The sequence below is a fragment of the Oncorhynchus keta genome, chromosome 15 (genome assembly GCF_023373465.1).
Source record: "Oncorhynchus keta strain PuntledgeMale-10-30-2019 chromosome 15, Oket_V2, whole genome shotgun sequence".
Taxonomy (NCBI): domain Eukaryota; kingdom Metazoa; phylum Chordata; class Actinopteri; order Salmoniformes; family Salmonidae; genus Oncorhynchus; species Oncorhynchus keta.
This window is the reverse complement of record NC_068435.1, coordinates 15,110,267-15,126,375: the sequence shown is the minus strand read 5'-3', so window position 1 is coordinate 15,126,375 and position 16,109 is coordinate 15,110,267. Positions and strand designations below refer to the sequence as shown.

The following is a 16,109-nucleotide window of genomic DNA, read 5'->3' as shown; positions in this document are numbered from 1 at the left end:
ATCTCTTCACTCATCAGTGCTGCATTCAGATCTCAGGGCACGAGTGAGTAGGCATAGTGCCTTTTTGTCAAGGTGTAAACAATGTGGGAACTAGAGTTAAACCGTTTTATGATTTTTCAATATTGATTTATTGGAGGACCAAAAAAGGCGATACCGATTTAAATCGGCCAATCTTTTTAAAAGTGTGTGTGTGTGTAATGATGCCAATTACAACAATGATGAATGAACAAGGAACCCTTTCATTTGAACTTAATACATAATCTATTTAGTCTCAAATAAATAATGAAACATGTTCAATTTTGTTTAAATAATGCAAAAACACAGTGTTGGAGGAGAAAGTGCAATATGTGCCATGTAAAAAAGCGAACGTTTAAGTTCCTTGCTCAGAACATGAGAACATATGAAAGCTGGGGGTTCCTTTTAACATGAGACTTCAATATTCCAAGGTAAGAGCTTTTAGGTTGTAGTTAATCATCAAATCAAATGTATTTTTATATAGCTGATATCAGCTGATATCTCAAAGTGCTGTACAGAAACCAAGCCTAAAACCCCAAACAGGAAGCAATGCAGGTGTTGAAGCACATTGGCTAGGAAAAACTCCCTAGAAAGGCCAAAACCTAGAGAGGAACCAGGCTATGAGGGGTGGCCAGTCCTGTTCTGGCTGTGCCGGGTGAAGATTATAACAGAACATGGCCAAGATGTTCAAATGTTCATAAATTACCAGCATGGTCAAATAATAGGTCTGGGACAGGTAGCACGTCCGGTGAACAGGTCAGGATTCCATAGCCGCAGGCAAAACAGTTGAAACTGGAGCAGCAGCACGGCCAGGTGGACTGGGGACAGCAAGGAGTCATCATGTCAGGTAGTCATGAGGCATGGTCCTAGGGCTCAGGTCCTCTTGAGAGGGAGAAAGAGAATTAGAGAGAGCATACCTAAATTCACACAGGACACTGGATAAGACAGGATAAGTACTCCAGATATAACAAACTGACCCTAGCCCCCGACACAAACTACTGCAGCATAAATACTGGAGGCTGAGACAGGAGGGGTCAGGAGACACTGTGGCCCCATCCGATGATACCCTCGGACAGGGCCAAACAGGAAGGATATAACCCCACCCACTTTGCCAAAGCACAGCCCCCACACCACTAGAGGGATATCTTCAGAGCTTCCTGAGACAAGGCCGAGTATAGCTCACAAAGATCTCCGCCACGGCACAACCCAAGGGGGGGCGCCAACCCAGACAGGAAGATCACATCAGTGACTCAACCCACTCAAGTGACGCACCCCTCCTAGGGACGGCATGAAAGAGCACCAGTATGCCAGTGACTCAGCCCCTGTAATAGGGTTAGAGCCAGAGAATCCCAGTGGAAAGAGGGGAACCGGCCAGGAAGAGACAGCAAGGGCAGTTCGTTGCTCCAGTGCCTTTCCGTTCACCTTCACACTCCTGGGCCAGACTACACTCAATCATATGACCCACTGAAGAGATGAGTCTTCAGTAAAGACTTCAAGGTTGAGACCGAGTTTGCGTCTCTCACATGGGTAGGCAGACCATTTCATAAAAATGGAGCTCTATAGGAGAAAGCCCTGCCTCCAGCTGTTTGCTTAGAAATTCTAGGGACAATTAGGAGGCCTGCGTCTTGTGACCGTAGCGAACGTGTAGGTATGTACAGCAGCACCAAATCAGAGAGATAGGTAGGAGCAAGTCCATGTAATGCTTTGTAGGTTAGCAGTAAAACCTTGAAATCAGCCCTTGCCTTAACAGGAAGCCAGTGTAGGGAGGCTAGCACTGGAGTAATATGATCAACTTTTTTGGTTCGAGTCAGAATTCTAGCAGCCATATTTATCACTAAATGAAGTTTATTTAGTGCTTTATCCGGGTAGCCAGAAAGTAGAGCATTGCAGTAGTCATTTCTGGACAAAGTTTCTGATTCTTGCAATGTTAAGTAAATGGATAAAGCTGTCCTTGAAACAGTCTTGATATGTTCGTCAAAAGAGAGACCAGGGTCCAGAGTAAGGCCGAGGTCCTTCACAGTTTTATTTGAGACGACTGTACAACCATTTAAGATTAATTGTCAGATTCAACAGAAGATCTCTTTTTCTTGGGACCTAGAACAAGCATCTCTGTTTTGTCCGAGTTTAAAAGTAGAAAGTTTACAGCCATCCACTTCCTTATGTCTGAAAAACAGGCTTCTAGAGGGCAATTTTGGGGCTTCACCATGTTTCATTGAAATGTACAGCTGTGTGTCATCTGCATAGCAGTGAAAGTTAAAATTGTGTTTTCAAATGACATCCCCAAGAGGTAAAATATATAGTGAAAACAATAGTGGTCCTAAAACGGAACCTTGAGGAACACCAACATTTACAGTTGATTTGACAGAGAACAAGCCATTCAGAGACAAACTGATATCTTTCCGACAGATAAGATCTTAACCAGGCCAGAACCTGTCCGTGTAGACCAATTTGGGTTTCTAATCTCTCCAAAAGAATGTGGTGATCGACGGTATCAAAAGCAGCACTAAGGTCTAGGAGCACGAGGACAGATGCAGAGCCTCTGTCTGATGCCGTTAAAAGGTCATTTACCACCTTCACAAGTGCAGTCTCAGTGTTATGATGGGGTCTAAAACCAGACTGAAGAATTTCGTATACATTGTCTTCAGGAACAGCCTTTTCAAAAAATTTGAGAGGAATGGAAGATTCGATATAGGCTGATTTAGTTTTTTATATTTTCTGGGTCAAGGTTTGGCTTTTTCAAGAGAGGCTTTATTACTGCCACTTTTAGTGAGTTTGGTACACATCCGGTGGATAGAGACCTGTTTATTATGTTCAACATAGGAGGGCCAAGCACAGGAAGCAGCTATTTCAGTAGTTTAGTTGGAATAGGGTCCAGTATGCAGCTTGACGGTTTAGAGGCCATGATTATTTTCATCATTGTGTCAAGAGATATAGTACTAAAACACTTGAGTGTCTCTCTTGATCCTAGGTCCTAGAGTTGTACAGGCTCAGGACAACTGAGCTTTGAAGGAATACGCAGATTTAAAGAGGAGTCCGTAATTTGCTTTCTACTAATCATGATCTTTTCCTCAAAGAAGTTCATGAATTTATTACTGCTGAAGTGAAAGCCATCCTCACTTGCTTTTTAGGATTGTTCTTATTTTCCTCAATTAAGTTGTAAAAATAGGATGATTAAGCAGCAGTGAGGGCTCTTCGATAATGCACGGTACTGTCTTCCCAAGCTAGTCGGAAGACTTCCAGTTTGGTGTGGCGCCATTTCTGTTCCAATTTTCTGGAAGCTTGCTTCAGAGCTCAGGTATTTTCTGTATACCAAGGAGCTAGTTTCTTATGAGAAGTGTTTTTAGGGGTGCAACTGCATCTAGGGTATTGTGCAAGGTTAAATTGAGTTTCCTCAGTTAGGTGGTTAACTGATTTTTGTACTCTGACGTCCTTGGGTAGGCAGAGGGAGTCTGGAAAGGCATTCAGGAATCTTTGTCTGTGAATTTATAGCACGACTTTTGATGCTCATTGGTTGTGTTCTGAGCAGATTATTTGTTGCAAACGTAATAAAATGGTGGTCCGATAGTCCAGGATTATGAGGAAAAATATTAAGATCCACAACATTTATTCCATGGGACAAAACTAGGTCCAGAGTCTGACAGTGAGTAGGTCCAGAGACATGTTGGACAAAACCCAGTGAGTCAATGGCTCCGAAAGCCTTTTGGAGTGAGTCTATGGACTTTTCCATGTGAATATTATAGTCACCAAAAATTAGAATATTATCTGCTATGACTACAAGGTCCGATAGGAATTCAGGGAACTCAATGAGGAACTTTGTGTATATGGCCCAGGAGGCCTGTAAACAGTGTTTAAAAGGTGTGTTTTAAAAATGTTTTAACTAGGCAAGTCAGTTAAGAACAAGTTCTTATTTTCAATGACTGCCTAGGAACAGTGGGTTAACTGCCTGTTCAGGGGCAGAACAACAGATTTGTACCTTGTCAGCTCAGGGATTTGAACTTGCAACCTTCCGGTTACTAGTCCAATGCTCTAACCACTAGGCCACCCTGAGTTGGTTGCATAGATTTCATGACTAGAAGCTCAAAAGACATACTACTTTTTTTTTTTTTGTAAATTGAAATTTGCTATCGTAAATGTTTGCAACACCTCCGTCTTTGCGGGATGCACAGCCGATGTGGTCACTAGTGTAACCAGTAGGTGAGGCCTCATTTAACACAGTAGATTCATCAGGCTTAAGCCATGTTTCAGTCAGGCCAATCACATCAAGATTATGATCAGTGATTAGTTCATTGACTTTCACTGCCTTTGAAGTAAGGGGATTTAACATTAAGTAGCCCTATTTTGAGATGTATCACAATCTCTTTCAATAATGATAGGAATGGAGGAGGTCTTTATCCTAGTGAGATTGCTTGGTCGAACACCGCCATGTTTAGTTTTGCCCAACCCAGGTCAAGGCACAGACACTGTCTCAATATAGTATTTATAGGACTATTTCTCTCTATACCACTTGTATTTCATATACCTTTGACTATTGCATGTTCTTATAGGCACTTTAGTATTGCCAGCCTAATCTCGGGAGTTGATGGGCTTGAAGTCATAAACAGCGCTGTGCTTCAAGCATTTGCTAAGAGCTGCTCACAAACGCAGTAAAGTGCTGTTTGAATGAATGCTTATGAGCCTGCTGCTGCCTACCACCGGTCAGTCGGACTGCTCTATCAAATCGTAGACTTAATTATAATAAACACACAGATTCGAGCCTTTGATCATTAATATGGTCAAATCTGGAAAACTATAATTTCGAGAAAAATTTGTAATTTTCTTTCAGTGAAATACGGAACCAACGCTAAGTCTAAATATTGCTGTTACATTGCACAACTTATGTTATGTCATAATTATGTTAAATTCTGGCAAATTAATTACGGTCTTTTTTAGGAAGAAACACAGTTCGCAGCGAGCCTGGCGCCCCAAACTGTTGCATATACCCTGACTGCTTGCACTGAATGGAAGAGAAGTAACATCATTTCCCTAGTTAATATTGCCTGCATTTATTTGAACTAAATATGCATGTTAAAAAAAAAAACAATAATACGATTAGGTATATTTGTGCAATGTTGATGTAGGCTGTGATTCAATGATAAATTAACAGGCACCGCATTGATTATATGCAATCCAGGACAAGCTAGTTAACCTAGTAATATCAACCATGTGTAGTTTGTTTTTTATAAGGTAAGTTTAATGCTAGCTAGAAACTTACCCTGGCTCATTGCAGCTATAAGGTCCTTTTGACGCTGCACCCAGTGTAACAGGTGGTCAGTTTGCCACGTAGTTTCCTCATGGATTGCAATGTAATCGGCGTCCAAAAAGGCCATTTACTGATTATGAAAACTTGAAATCGACCATGCCGATTAATCGGTCGACCTTTAGTGGGAACCAATGGTTGGGGAGGCCAGTTGGATCATATTACCTCAGTTATGGAGAGTTTTTGAAATATAAACACGTCTGTTTATAGGCTAGGCTCAGCCTAGTTGGATGTTTGCTCAGCAGGAAACGTTTTGTTGACTAATTTCAACAATTGCAGTTAAACAGCTGACAGGCAGTGTGTGCCACCTTCTGCAACACACTGGCTTCTCATCTTCTCCCTCCCTTCTTGAGCACTGAGTAATGGAAAGCTGGAACTAATAACTTGGTTTGGTGAGCCACCTTATTGTGTAATCACCTCATTGGGTAAGCTAGTCTTCGATCAGTTGTCATTTAAAGAGAGTAGATTGGGAAAGGTTTAACAGCCTAAGCCATTTCTTACAGCCAGACAGCCTATTTGCACACATTACTGACTCCTCATTTCTCCTGTACTTTCACTTCTCTGCATCTCCTATATCCTTGTAGGTGATGTGCTGCATGGTGCCATGTGAATGACAGAACCACAATGAAGTCGTCACACAAGCTGCTGTTCGTCCTGTGCCCCATGCTGGTCCTGGGCTTCATCTACTACTCCTCTGGGAAGCTACACCTACATGTATGGGGCCAGAAGCCACGTGAGTTACACTAGAAAGCCTACGCCTCTCCACTCATCCATCCATCCATTTGTCTATCGTACTGTATGTTAGAGAGGAGACCGACCAGCAATCTATCTATATGCTTTTCAGCCTGTTGATTTACTCCTGTCTTTCTGTGTCTGTCTCTGCTTGTCAGTCAAGATCTGTGTCACTGGCCTACAGACAATACCCCCATAATGTCAGTGGATTTATTTTTAATACAAATTAATACAAAAATGAAAAGCTGAAATGTCTTGAGTCAATAACTATTCAATGCCTTTGTTATGGCAAGCCTAAATAAGTTCAGGAGAAAACATTTGCTTAACAAGTCACATTGGGGAAGGCTGAGGTTTCATAGTTGCTACCCATTGGTCAGAAACTGGTTGAATCAATGTTGTTTCCACATCATTTCAACCAAAGTATTCAATGTGATGTTGAATCAATGTGGAAAACTGATTAGATTTTTAAAAAAGTCTTCAACCTCAGGGAATTTTGTCTCTCACCAAACTTTTAACCTAAATCCAATGACATGGTGACATTTCTTGTTGATTTCACATAGCATTCAACTCAACCAAATGTAAATCAAAACTAGACATTGAACTGTCTGTGCCCAATGGGTAGTGTTACTACAAGGACTGTGATTGGCTATGTTACTATGGCATATCAGCACACAAACTGTAAGGAATATTTTCAAACAAAGAATTAAGGAAATTAAACAATGTTTTTTTCCCTGTAACTGAAGATGAGTTCTTAGGTTCTTATCTTTGCTGGAAATCAAGATGACGAAGTCTTACACTTCCTGTTCAGAGGCCACAATGTTGCAATGTTTCTCATGATGTTCAATGATCAGTACACAAGGTGCCTTCTGAAAGTATTCACACCCCTTGACTTTTTCCATATTTTGTTGTTACAACCTGATATAATTAAGATTTTGTCACTGACCTAAACACAATACCACGTGGAATTATATATTTTACAAATTTATAAAAAAGGAAAATCTGAAATGTCTTGAGTCAAGTATTCAACTCCTTTGGTATGGCACACCTAAATAAGTTCAGGGGACAAAATGTGCTTAACAAGTTTCATGGACTCAAACTTTGTGCAATATTATATAATGTCTGAATGACTACCTCATTTTTGTACCCCACACATACAATGATCTGTAATGTCCCTCAGTCGAGCATGAATTTCAAACAGATTCAACACAAAGACCAGGGAGGTTTTCCAATGCCTCACAAAAAAGAGCACCTGTTGGGAGATGGGCAAAACAGACATTGAATATCTTATTGAGCATGGTGAAGTTATTAATTACACTTTGGATGGTGTAGCAATACACCCAGTCACTACAACGATACAGGTGTCCTTCAAAGTTCAGTTGCTGTAGAGGAATGAAACCGCTCAGGGATTTCACCATGAGGCCAATGGGGACTTTAAAACAGTTAGTTTAATGACTGTGATAGGAGAAAACTACAACATTGTAGTTACTCTGCCATACTAACCTAATTGACAGAGGGAAAATAAGGCACTAAAGTAAAACTCTAAAACATTTAGCAGAAAAATTAACTTTATGTCCAAGAGTGCAAGGCGTTATGTTTGGGGCAGACGCAACAATGCTGAGTACTACCCGTCGTATTTTCAAGCCTATTGGTGGTTGCATCATGTTATGGGTATGCGTGTCATCGGCAAGGACTAGGGAGTTGTTTTTTTTTAAGATAAAAAGAAACGGAACAAAGCTGAGCACAAGCAAACTTACTTAATTCTGCATTATACCAGAGACTAGGAGAGGAATTCACCTTTCAGCAGGACAATAACCAATATACACTGGAGTGTCTTTCCAAGACCGCATCGAATGTTCCTGAATGGCCTAGTTACAGTTTTGACTTCCATCAGCGTAACCATTTTCAACTATTACCATATGTTTATCTAGCTGTAGTCAACAACCAACTTGACAGAGCTTGAATGGTTCTAAAAATAATTATGTGGAAATATTGTACAATCCAAGCATGCAAGGCTTAGTCTTACCTAGAAAGACTCATAGCTGTAATCACTGCCAGAGGGGATTCTAACATTCACACTTATGTACATGAGATATTGCTGTATTTTCAGTAAATGTGCATATTTTCACTTCATTTTTGAGTTATTGTGTGTGTGTGTAGATGGGTGAGTTCACATTTTGAACTACATTTCTGAACGGTCTGCGCACATACAGTAGCGCAAAAAAGTATTTAGTCAGCCTGCAATTGTGCAAGTTCTCCCACTTAAAAAGATGAGAGGCCTGTAATTTTCATCATTATTGACCAAATACTTATTTTCCACCATAATTTGCAAATAAATTCATTAAAAATCCTACAATGTGATTTTCTGGGTTTGATTTTCTCATTTTGTCTGTCATAGTTGAATTGTACCTATGATGAAAATTACAGGCCTCTCAGCTTTTTAAGTGGGAGAACTTGCACAATTGGTGGCTGACTAAATACTTTTTTGCCCCACTGTATATAGATTCATGCTACACACACACACACACACACACACACATCACACACATCACACACATCACATCACAACGGCTGCTACCAGACTTATTATACTGCTCAATTTGTACACTGCCCCCATCCCCTCAATACACGTGTACATCTTGGACTATAAATAGTTCCTTCCTTCCTGTTCCTAAAATATTTATTCTATTCTACTGAGACATTTACTTTATGTTCATATTATTTTATTTCTTATTGTGTCATTGTCGAAGGAACCTGCGAGTAAGGTTTCATGGACGATGTATCGCATGCATACGACTAATAAACCTTGAATCTATATATGTGTGTATTGCCATTCCCTAGGTAGCCGAAGCCAATTTCTCTCATCTATTTCCTGTAGTTGATGAGGACTAAAGTTCCAGCTGCAGGGTACCACTACAGGTTGACGGCTGTGAGAGCCCTGTGGTCAGCTCTGTACCCGCCTGGCATGTTTTGGGTGTCTGTTGGTTATGAATCAGGGATGGTAAATGAACAGGGCTACGTAATGGTGGAAAGCCTGACTCTCCCAGGGTGTGGATGGTTGGGTGACGTTTCACTGTTGAGTGGTCACTGAAATGTATCTTTGTAACCAGCAGAGGGGGCTAAAAGATTTCCCATAAACATTCCCTGGAACTTTTAGAACTGGCTGCCAGTAGGAAAACACTGTAGATGCACTTTTCACAGGAAGTGTTTGAATTGAAGTTGAAGTTTGTGCTTTAGACTGTGGTTGCCTCTGATGAGTAACTTGTAGCCTGAGACATTGTGAAGGAAGCTTGAGAAGCTAAGAGGGACATTTTGGAACACCGGAGGGCGTTGAAATCCCACAGTGAGACTGGCATCCAAGAGGGGAGGCCAAGCTTCTTCTGCAGTATAAAGTAATTAACTTCTTTTAAAGTTATCAGAAGCTCCAGTTAAGGTGTCTTACTCCATTACATTCCCAGTAAGCATTGTAATTTGCATTACTCATGCCCCTTCAAAATAACTCATTTGAGTATTTTTCATTTGGATCGAAGTTTGTCATTTTAATTATTCCAAAATTATTAATATGTCCTTTTGATTTATTCATAGATGATTCTGAAGTGACTGTTTCCAATTATATTTTTCAACACGAAGACCATAAACATTTAGTCCAGAAAAACCCTGGATTTGGGAGTTGTTGCTTTTTGCACACTGCTGCCAGATGTTAAGGTCCGGAGGTCTGTTTGTTCAAGAGGATAGGGAGCATGTTGACGTCCCTTTTGTGTACTCTCCCCGACTTTATCTGTTATATCACTACAGAGGATCAAACCGGATAATCCCTGTTCTATACTTTTGAGGTATTCTACTCTGGGAGTCTTTTTAAATCACCGTTCAGCACATTGTGTTGTGTATGAGTTATGGTGAAAAGATACCCTTTTTCTAACTACTCTTATGTAAATATTTATCCCTACAGTGAATATGCTGTTAACTTGCTGACCACCAGTGAATTGACTTCATGTTCTACAATGTAAAGCACTAAACTGGTGTGTCACTAATGATCAACAGAGCAGCTAGGCCACAGGGCTGAGTCATGTTGGAACCCTGATAGTCTATTTCTTAGCATGTCGACCTGGCAACTTGAACTTCAAACAAGTAGATATTGATGTTTTTATTCCCACTGCAGCAACTCCAGAGCATGTTTTGACACTTCTGAAGTTTCTGTGACAAGACCCCTTTGTGCATTGCCTTTACACTGTCAATATTTAGAGGGTTTCCTCCTCTAATTTCAGGACTAGAGTAGTGAGGTTGGCCCATATAGTCTGGTTGTAGTGTCAAGAGACTGAACCCCTTCTCACAAATCTAAATGACCACGGACTATGGGAACTTATTCATCAAGATGGATTTGAGTGAGTGCTTCAGTCAGTCTGTCAGTTTGATATCAGAGCCTCTCGAGGCCTATACAGTGCCTTGCAAAAGTATTCAGAACCCATGGATTTCTTCACATTTTGTCTTACAAAGTGTAATTAGAATTGTAATTAGTTACTTAGGTGGTGGGCTGAATGAAAATGTGAAGTTGATGTATCCCCTTCAAGGGAGGAGCTGATGATCATAATGTTTGTGTATATGACAGTAAAACATTCTTACTATGACTATATACATTTGTTGGCACCTTCAATTCTTGCATTTTTTTCCCATAAAAAGGATCATTCTTGGCCGCCCAGGCAAATTTTCTGAACTTCTAAACTTTGGGCTCCCGAGTGGGGCAGCAGTCTAAGGCACTGCATCTCAGTGCTGGAGGCATCACTACAGACCCTGGTTCGATTCCAGGCTGTATCACAACCAGCCGTGATTTGGAGCCCCATAGGGCGGCACACAATTGGCCCAGCGTTGTTGGGGTTTGGCTGGGGTAGGCTGTCATTGTAAATAAGAATTTGTTCTTAACTGACTTGCCTATTTTTAAATAAAGGTGTAAAAAAAAAATATTGGAACCAATCAGTAGCGTGCAATACGAATTGTCTTGATCATATGAATAGGGAACTCTGTAGACAATTTTTTTGAAAGCTAGCCAATGCTTGATTATATTTACAATCTTTATCCTTTTAGATTTGTGGTCTTAAATTATTACTTGGAATAAACTGATAACTAAATGATCCTTGACCTGGAATGACATCATCTCCTGCTATATAGCAACAGTGTTGTAATTTACATTGCTAGCTACATTACTATGGTTCTTTTGTGTTCTAAATTGGTAGTCATTTTACAGCTTGCATTGGTGGTATCATGTTTCTATAACTAAATAGACTACACGTTTAAAAAAGTCTTACCTGGTAGCAGTTTGTCGGACTGAGTTCTCTCTTGAGCTGTAATCACCAGCTGTCTACTACCTTAGATACGAATAATGTGATTGGCAGACATGATCAGCAGGGAGTGCCATGGATAGTACACAAGTTTAGCTTGGTTTACAGTTCAGTACTCTGCGGCATTCGCCTGTCCCAGCTAGCAAACATAATTATTGCAATTTTATTTTAAAAAATGTAAAAATTGTTGCAAGAATTATCATTGCCAACAAACAGAAATGTGTTCAGAATAAATAAATCTACACCTGCTCCTCCATCGACAGAGATAGATCATCTTGATAACTAAAGCAGATGGCTTGCTACGGCCCACCACCTAACTGTAAGTAGTCCTCCACCACAGACAAAATAATGTAGTGACAGGAAACAGATTGAGGGTGTGATATGAAGTGAGAGAACATTTTCACACTAATTTTTGTATGATGTTGGTGTAGTTAGCATTGTAGAGGAGCTGTTGCTAGAGCAAAATGGAGAGGACCGCTCGACGTGTTCTTCTCCCAGCCCTCAGCGCTGCTGCTTGCTACCTTGCTGCCTGCTACCCTCAGCACTGTCATGCAGGTGTGACTGAAAGTGGACACTCACTGTTTCTGTCTGCTGGTACATCACATGAGGGTGTCAACTGTGAAAGGCCACACCTGTGCAGGGTTCTCTGGATCAATAAGGGGTTCAGGTGGTGGACAGGCTTGGGATTTTAGGGGGAAGGCCATTTGCCCTTCTATAGGTGTCCAACCTGCCAGGGCACCAAGGCAATCTGCCAGGGCACCAAGGCAATCTGCCAGGGCACCAAGGCCTTTAACCAAAATAGTCAATTAAATTGATTTGAAAACTGAAAAAAATGTTGCCGGGGAGGAAGAAAACCGCTCAGGGATTTCACCACGAGGCCAATTTTAAAATGGTTACAGAGTTTAATGGCTGTGATAGACCGCTGCACCACTTGAGTACTAAGGCACTTCATCTGTAGTGACGCCTCTAGCACTGAGAGACCCTGGTTTGAATCCAGGCCGTATCACAATAAGCCGTGATTGGGAGTCCCATAGGGCGGCTCACAATTGGTCCGGGTTTGGCTAGGGTAGGAAATCATTGTAAATAAGAATTTGTTCTTAACTGACTTGCCTAGTTAAAGGTTAAATAAAAAAAAGTATATTGAGGATGGATCAACATTGTAGTTACTCCACAATACTAACCTAGTTGACGGAGTGAAAAGAAGGAAGTCTGTATAGAATACAAATATTCTGAAACATGCATCTTGTTGACAATAAGGAACTATAGTAAAACTGCAAAAAATGTGCCAAAGAAATGAACTATGTCATGAAAACAAAGTGTTTGGGGCAAATCCAACACATCAAATGACTGAGTAGCACTTTTCATATTTTCAAGCGTCGTGGTAGTTGCATCATGTTATGGGTATGCTTGTCATCGGCAAGGCCTAGGGAGTTTCTTTAGGATACAAAGAAACGAAACCACTCTGGAAAAACACCAAAAGAAAGATGCCCAGGGTCCTTGCTCGTCTGCATGAACGTGTCTTAGACATGCTGCAAGGAGGCATGAGGAATGCAGATGTGGCTAGGGCATTAAATTGCAATGTCCGTACTGTGAGACGCCTAAGACAGCACTACAAGGAGACAGGACGGAACGTCCTCGCAGTGGCAAACCATGTGTAACAACACCTGCACAGGAACGGTACATCCGAACATCACACCTGCGGGACAGGTACAGGATGGCAACAACAACTGGCCGAGTTACACCAGGAACACACAATCCCTCCATCAGTGCTCAGACTGTCCACAATAGTCTGAGAGGCTGGACTGAGGGCTTGTAGGCCTGTTGTCTGGTGAGGACTTGCCTTACATCTCCTATCGGCACAAACCCACCGTCGCTGGACCGGACAGGCCTGGCAAAAAGTGCTCTTCACTGACGAGCGGTTTGGTCTCACCAGGGGTGATGGTCGGATTCGCGTTTATCGTCGAAGGAATGAGCCTGTACTCTGGAGCGGGTTCGAGGTGGAGGGTCCTTCATGATCTGGGGCTGTGTGTCACAGCATCATCGGACTGAGCTTGTTATTGCAGGCAATCTCAACACTGTGCGTTACAGGGAAGACCTCCTCCCTCATGTGGTACCCTTCCTGCAGGCTCATCCTGACATGACCCTCCAGCTTGAAAATGCCACCAGCCATACTGCTCGTTCTGTGCGTGATTTCCTGCAAGGCAGGAATGTCAGTGTTCTACCATGGCCAGCGACGAGCCCGGATCTGGTGCAGTTCATGAGGAGGAGATGCACTGCAATACTTAATGCAGCTGGTTGCCACACCAGATACTGACTGTTACTTTTGATTTTGACCCCCCTCTTTGTTCAGGGACACATTATTCAATTTCTGTTAGACATAAACTGAACAAGTTCCATAGACATGTGGCTCAGTTGTTGATTCTTATGTTCATAGAAATATTTACACATGTTAAGTTTGCTGAAAAGAAACGCAGTTGACAGTGAAGACTTTTTTTTTTTGTTTTTTGAGTTTATATATAGATGTGTGTTTTCACTTTGTCATTATGGGTTATTTTGTACACATGGGTGAGATTTAATTTTTTGAATCAAGATTGTAACACAACAAAATGTGGAATAAGTCAAGGGGTATGCATACTTCCTGAAAGCACTGTATATAGTCTAAACGGAAGTCATGTTTGACAGTCTGTCGTATGTATGTATGTATGTATGTATGTATGTATGTATGTATGTATGTATGTATGTATGTATGTATGTATGTATGTATGTATGTATGTATGTATGTATGTATGTATGTATGTATGTATGTATGTATGTATGTATGTATGTATGTATGTATGTATGTATGTATGTATGTATGTATGTATGTATGTATGTATGTATGTATGTATGTATGTATGTATGTATGTATGTATGTATGTATGTATGTATGTATGTATGTATGTATGTATGTATGTATGTATGTATGTATGTATGTATGTATGTATGTATGTATGTATGTATGTATGTATGTATGTATGTATGTATGTATGTATGTATGTATGTATGTATGTATGTATGTATGTATGTATGTATGTATGTATGTATGTATGTATGTATGTATGTATGTATGTATGTATGTATGTATGTATGTATCATATTAATGTCTAACGGCTTGATTCTGTCATACTCGAGGCACTGTTCGCTCAGATAGGACAAAGTCCAGTGCCTGTTGCACACCACAACGCCACCCACCGCAATCTGAGCGGAGGCAGTCTAAGATTTTAAAACTTTTGAACCATAAACGTAATTTTTTTAACCTGGACGTTTTTTGCAGGGTAATTTTATGAGGCATGTCTTACCGTGTTCCGACCATAGGAATGTTAAGGGGATTATTTCATAACCTTTTCCTCTTATGCCATTGAAACCAGTATTTCTCTCATGTTCTCAACTTTCTTTCCAACGACACAATCCCTGTCATTAACATCCCATGCTAGTTGTATAATTGACATCTTCCCTGTTTAAACACTTACCAATGATATTTGAGTCTGTCATATTAACAACCATTGCTAGTTGTTTAAACACTTTTCTAAAGGATATTTGAATCACTGTCCTGAAACTGCTCGCATTTGTGCTTTTTTATATTTGGAAACATTTGCGCTTCTAGACTACTGCCATGTGATCATTGTTGCTCTTATTATGTTAAGAAATTAGTTAATTTATTCACATTTTAAGCTTAAAGTTCTGATCTGTTGCTTCAGCCTCATTGCTTTTAAAAGTTATTTTTGAAAGTGGTTGTATTAACTTGATCTGTTGTCCCACAACTGTCCCAAAGACATTTTTTTATTTTTTCTATTTCTCACACAGAACAACAAGCTGACTAATAGAATGGGTAAACTTTTGTACTATGGGGATAGTAGATTGACAGGCTAGTTATTTTGCTGTTCAATACTGATCTTGTTGGCTGATGAAAAGTAAACGTTGGACAGTTCTTCAATATGCGCCTCGGAACTTGTATTTATAACTTGGGAATTATAATTACTATATTCAGCCCAAGGGCACAATGGCCACTTTGGCCGCAAGACATGAGTGGATTTGACGGCCATGGCGAGGTAATGGGCGTGGTCGGTGCGGCTAAATTGTAGAGGCCCCCATCTTGGTGGTATAGACATTTTTGCGTTTTTAAGCCAATATTCTGCAATTCTATGCATTTTGCCATGGCTAATGCTGTGTTCTTATGCTCAAACATAGTAACACAATCAATACTGCTGAATTGTTTTTGGATTCTTCAATTCTTCTTCAATTCTTCCTGACTGTTTAGCTTTTATTTTGTAGATGTATTTATTTTTCTTCTCAAAGATGTTATTATTTAATATTGGTCCATTATGTTTCTACTCCCTTTATCTGGTTTTAGTTGTTTTAAGTCGACACAAGATAATTTTCCATTCTGAATTTTTATTTTATTTTTATACAATAATAATATACACTATATACAGAAGTATGTAGACACCCCTTCAAATGAGTGGATTCGGCTATAAAATCGAGCACACAGCCGTGCATTCTCCACAGAGCTCCGTGAATTTCAACGTGGCACCGTCATAGGATGCCACCTTTCCAACAAGTCTGTTTGTTAAATGTCTGCCTTCGTAGAGCTGCCACGGTCAACTGTAAGTGCTGTTATTGTGAAGTGGAAATGTCTAGGAACAACAACCGCTTAGCCGTGAAGTGGTAAGCTACACAAGCTCACAGAATGGGACCCG

General features: G+C 40.5%; 1 protein-coding gene and 1 long non-coding RNA gene across 3 annotated transcripts in view; one reads left to right on the top strand and one right to left on the bottom strand.

Moving 5' to 3' along the window:
* The window catches only part of LOC118394497 (CMP-N-acetylneuraminate-beta-1,4-galactoside alpha-2,3-sialyltransferase-like), an 86,781-nt gene that overhangs the window by 16,426 nt on the left and 54,246 nt on the right, over nt 1-16,109 (top strand). For both annotated transcript variants that reach the window (XM_035787719.2, XM_035787718.2), the window contains exon 2: nt 5,896-6,044. In XM_035787719.2, coding sequence (XP_035643612.1) covers nt 5,936-6,044 — 109 coding nt within the window. In that variant the 5' untranslated portion in view covers nt 5,896-5,935. The remainder of the gene's footprint in view (nt 1-5,895; nt 6,045-16,109) is intronic.
* LOC127907604 (uncharacterized) lies at nt 224-13,619 on the bottom strand. The gene is made up of 2 exons (XR_008065109.1): nt 11,341-13,619; nt 224-897 (listed from the first exon to the last, which is right to left on the bottom strand). It is a non-coding gene; the product is annotated as an uncharacterized LOC127907604 (long non-coding RNA).